The sequence below is a fragment of the Penaeus chinensis genome, chromosome 31 (genome assembly GCF_019202785.1).
Source record: "Penaeus chinensis breed Huanghai No. 1 chromosome 31, ASM1920278v2, whole genome shotgun sequence".
In the NCBI taxonomy this organism is placed as follows: domain Eukaryota; kingdom Metazoa; phylum Arthropoda; class Malacostraca; order Decapoda; family Penaeidae; genus Penaeus; species Penaeus chinensis.
In genome coordinates this window covers 25,411,112-25,416,111 of record NC_061849.1, presented here as the reverse complement: position 1 = coordinate 25,416,111, position 5,000 = coordinate 25,411,112, and the positions used below count along the sequence as shown (strand labels likewise).

The 5,000-nt window shown below is 35.7% G+C and overlaps 1 protein-coding gene across 9 annotated transcripts in view; it reads left to right on the top strand.

The window, feature by feature from the left end:
• The window catches only part of LOC125041704 (ecdysone-induced protein 74EF-like), a 412,339-nt gene that overhangs the window by 270,277 nt on the left and 137,062 nt on the right, over window positions 1-5,000 (top strand). For 7 of the 9 annotated variants that reach the window (XM_047636920.1, XM_047636925.1, XM_047636927.1 and 4 more), the window contains 5 exons: window positions 276-530; window positions 970-1,140; window positions 1,298-1,661; window positions 2,192-2,233; window positions 3,586-3,723. In XM_047636920.1, coding sequence (XP_047492876.1) covers window positions 276-530; window positions 970-1,140; window positions 1,298-1,661; window positions 2,192-2,233; window positions 3,586-3,723 — 970 coding nt within the window. The remainder of the gene's footprint in view (window positions 1-275; window positions 531-969; window positions 1,141-1,297; window positions 1,662-2,191; window positions 2,234-3,585; window positions 3,724-5,000) is intronic. The other 2 variants (XM_047636921.1, XM_047636922.1) reach the window with 2 other exon arrangements.

Genomic DNA, 5,000 nt, shown 5'->3' with positions numbered 1-5,000 from the left:
ATTCCAAACAGATGTAATGTTTGTAGCTCTAAGGAACTCTGCATATGAATACAGCTTTATTAAGTAAATATTAAGTTGATAAGTTAATACCAAATTAATTAGTTAATCAAGGGAAGAGACGTTTATTTAATGCTAAATAAGTAACTTGCTCAATTGATGCTAATTTAACAGTTATACTAGGTCATTGAGTTATTACCCAGTGCTAATCTAACAGGTAATAAAGGTAATATAACCTTGATGATACAGCGAACTTATTTCCGCTTTACCCCCTACAGGATCCTGGAGGAGGAAACGCTGCAGACAACAGCGCCACTCCAGGGGGACATAACAATGACCAAATGACCCCAATGGGAATGGGGGTCATCGGAGGTCTCGCCTCGTCTCACCCGTCCTCAGCCCCTGAATGTGGGGACCTCGCCGAACTCTCACAGGCTGACCTTAAGGGACTCGTTGGCGAAATGACAGAGGATGATGAGATCTTCACAAGCATCTCTGATCCTACCATTGAACTTGATAATATTTTTGCTGAGGTGAGTCTTGATGAGGCTTCGGGGGAGTGTGTGTTTTGGTAGGAGATCCTTTAATAAGAGGGTGTATTCTGTTTTTTATTTGTACTTAGACGTGTTATTAGAAACCGAAAGTCAGTTAATATATATATGATTGTGTAAAGTAATATGGATATTTTTATTCTTATATAGTCTACTGTCTAAGACAACGAAATTTAACTCTCGCTGTCTTTATCATGCTCTCTTTCTTCTAGAGTTAATCGATAAGTGTAGACATAATAAGTTCAGTAAGGAAGGGATTTGAATGATGTCGATCAAGTTTTTAAAATGAAAATGAAACGTATTTCTGACTTCTAAAGATTTCACGGAAACGCTTCAATTACATTGCTTGTTTTGTGATTTTTTAAAATTTATTAATTCACCGTTTTTCCTTTTCTTACTTCCTCTTTACTAATTGCATCAGATCCCGCAGGTCGATGACTCGTTCCTGTCGGGGAATCCTGTCGGAAACGAGAGAATGCGAGGGCGATGTGGGCGGGAGGACGCCATCCCCGCCACGCCCACAGATTCGGCCAAGACGCCCTCAGACCTTCATTTGATACAGATAAAACAGGAGTTGGAGCAGTTGGGAAGTGTAAGTAGACGCCCAGTTTAGTTTTCAAAGTTGAAAGTGTATATATAGTACTTTTTGAGCTCAAGATATTAATAATCTTGGTTTAATTATATTACTCGCTCATATAGACACCCCTGTACACACACTACAATACCCCAATGACCTCATTATCTTGCAGAGCGACGAGGAACCCATGTCAACCAGCACCCTGGAGGCAGTGTCCAGCACCAGCACTCTGAATTCAGTCCTCCGCTCGTCGCCTCTCTCTGGCCACAACCACAATCACAATCACCTCATTTCCCAGCTCATCAACAATCCAATGGCCTCTTCCAATAGTAATAACAATCTTCACAACACAAATGGCAACCAATCTTTTGCCAGTTTGCTCAATGACTCCGAGACAAACGGAATCGGAAATGGATGCTCCAGCACCTCCCTGCTCCAGAATGCCTTGCAGAACAACGGCTCAGCAAATGGATTGATAGATGCTCGCCACATCAAAAGAGAAAATTCCGTGGCAGCTGCTAATCCCTTGCTAGCAGGTGAGCTTTCTTTCCTAATTTACTCCTTTATGAGATTTTTTGAGGTACTGTGAATCAACATTGATATTAACATTGTTTGTCATGGTAGATAACCCTTTATTGTGTACTTTGATGGTACACAAAAATAATCTTCTAGCCTATTGGGTTTAGTTTCTTAACATCGGGTTATATAGTCCTTCAGATCATTTTCCCCACCTCTTTTCCTCTTAGAAAGATGAAACCTACTCCATTTACCTTGATTTCATTAATGATTCAAGACTCTAGTATGAATGGACGTATTCACACACACATATCTAAGGTCTTGACTATATTGTTCTTCTGTGGAAGGTACTGATAAGTAAACACAACAATTGCATACCAGTTTATGTAACTGTTAGGATGTTTTCTTTACTACTAGGCTAAAGAGGTTGAAATGATGAAAAGGGTCATTTGCTTTTCTTTTATTCATTTCATATGACTTGTTATTTATGTTCTGTATTACTTTGTTTTGTCCAATTTCTGATGTCATGAAATCCATCTCTTATTTCAAGAAGCGTGGCCGATCTCTCATTGGGCATTTTGGGAGGACTTGGGTATGAATTTTTTTCTTTCTTAGTTTCATGTAAATCTTGGTAGAAACCCTACACATGGATATAAGCTTGATGCATTTAACAGAATCACATCAAAAGTAATTACCAGCCTCTCTTTATGGTAGCTTTGGCTGTAAGATAGAAATCCCAAGGAAATATCACCATTTCATTATTTTTTTTGTTTTTATCTGGTTGCTAAAAAGAAAGTAGAGGAAGCTAGAATTCCCTTTTTTAATGACCATCACATGTAAAGATTTTCATTGCTGTTCATAATTTTTACCCGTTTTTTCATTGTTACCATGTAAGTGATAATTGCCAAGATGAGCATGCTTTTCCAACTTCAATGTGATTTTGCAAATAGATATTGTCCCTTTGTCTGTAAAATGTGCCTGCTGTACCCTGTAATATACTCAGATATTCTGGAAATAATGATGAATGTGTATATAAATGCTCTTATTGGCTTGGTACATCACCCATAATGTATAATGTACAAAGTAGCATTTATTCAGTGTTTGTCAATATGTCACACTACATAATGTACATATAATTAAAGCTGGTGGTAAAGGTGCTGCATATGGGTGTAAATTTATGGAATATCTAGTTGTCTATCTTCATGAGTCAATAAATACCCTAAAGATTTTGGTTGTTTTACAAAATAAGCTATTATAAGCATCCAAAACAGATTTTTTCACCTTTTACAGGGAACTTAGATTAACTGGGAGAAAGATTTACTAGATAGGATAATGTTTACATTTTAGAAATGAGGCACGCTGATTCTTTGGAAATAATTTCTTCATCGCAGTGCTAAGTACTAACCCAAAATTGCTATATTTTTCCTTATAGTTTTTCCTCAGAGATGAAGTAAAGCTATATTAATTTTTCTAATTATGATAGCATTCTAGACATTCTATTGTGATATTCTGACAAACTAGTGATTAAATCATTTAATGTGTACTTTGTTTATATTATAAATCAGCTGAATGAACAGCTTTTTCTCTAAATTATATATTTATTGTAGGCACAGAAAACAAATTAAGGAAGTATTGTGTCAGTATATCACATTTGATTCTATTCTTAAATTCATTCTTTCTACTTTTAATCAGCTAAGTAGATGCAAGATTGCTTAAAGATATATAATTACTGTAGGAAACAGAAAACGAACACGAGCTCCATGCCATTACATTACATTTGATTCATATTCTTGAATTCATTCTTTCCATCCAAAATCAAATCATTGAATGTCAGTTTTTTAAAAGTTACACATGTTTGTCATAAGAACATAGAATATAGGGACGAATTCCACGCAACTATATTCCATGTGATGCTCATTGTCAAACTCATTTTTTCCCTCCCAGGACTTCTATCTTCCCCCTTCGACCGACCAATGGGCAGTCCGGTCACCAACCAGTCACCGACACAAACCCTGCCCGGTCTCCTTGGTCACATCAAAGTCAAGAAGGAAGTGCTTGACCATCACCATGACTCCTGCAAAGGTAAGTTGTCTGAGAATTTGTTGTTGTTTGGTTGCGGCGGCGTTACGACTTCTGAACTAAGGGAGATGACTTGAAAGTATGAATGGAGGAGATTTTCTTCTGTTTCTTGTTTTGTTTTTGTTTTGTACGTTTTAAATCCGATTTATTCGCTGTGGTGATGTATCGAGAAGACTAATGATGCTGGTCGTTTCCGGTTTCCATGAATTATGCATTTTAAAATTGAGAAGTTATATGTCATTTGGCATCATGTTCCAAGGAGAACGCTTGTATATGAATAATTTTCGCCTGCACATAAACTCCAGTTCGTCTCTTTTCGAAAATGAGATCAATTGTAGTATCTACATTATATAATTTTGATAGTTTTTCCATTATTCTACGTTTTCTTGAGATTATGTTACGGCTCGTTTAGGACTACAGCAGTCACCCCTGTTTCACATTGCGAGTTCAACAGAAAATGGCACCGGGATAAAGCGATAGAAAATGGGCTCGATTTAGTATCCCTAACTTAAGAATTCGGGTAATGCTCGCAAATTATCATCTGTTTTTGAAAATTCATTACATTTAATTTCCTTTGATATCATGTTCTCAAGAGGATGATTTTGTATAAATATTGAACATCCGCTGGTTAAAAAAACCCATAAAAAACAGATAATTGCGACTCCTGCCTTTTTATAATTTTATGAAAGATTCTTTTCAAAGTTCAATCAGTGTAATAACTAATTTATTATCTTGTTAGTACCTTTTACCATAAATCATTTTACAAGCTATAGTAATGTCGAACTTATAATCAAAATAAATTTTCCTGACAGTTTAGTATACATCCTGGGGATCTACATTAGTTACCCCTGTATACCGTTGCGAGTCTTACAGAAAATGGAACTGTAAACAGTGATAGAAAATGGATTTCAATGAATACCCCCAACTCAAGAATTCTGTCAAGATGTTTGCCATTTTCTTTCCTTTACTTGCGTCTTTTTCGAGAACTGACTTTTCCTCATTTGATTTAATTTTTTAAGTTATACCATGTGCTAAGATTGAATTAAATTTGAAAATATTTTGCTTTGTCAAAGTCGTTGAGGAATTATTTGTTTACATTCAACAACATTATTCGTAAAGTTGTTTTTCTTTACATAATATTAGATAATATTTTTTCTTGTTTGATACTGCAATGATAACACATATTTTTTTTCGCGAAACTTGAAAGAAAACGGATATGGATTAGAGCTAACGTTAGTGTTTCTTTATTATTCAAAATATAATGTTTTCTCATTATTGTG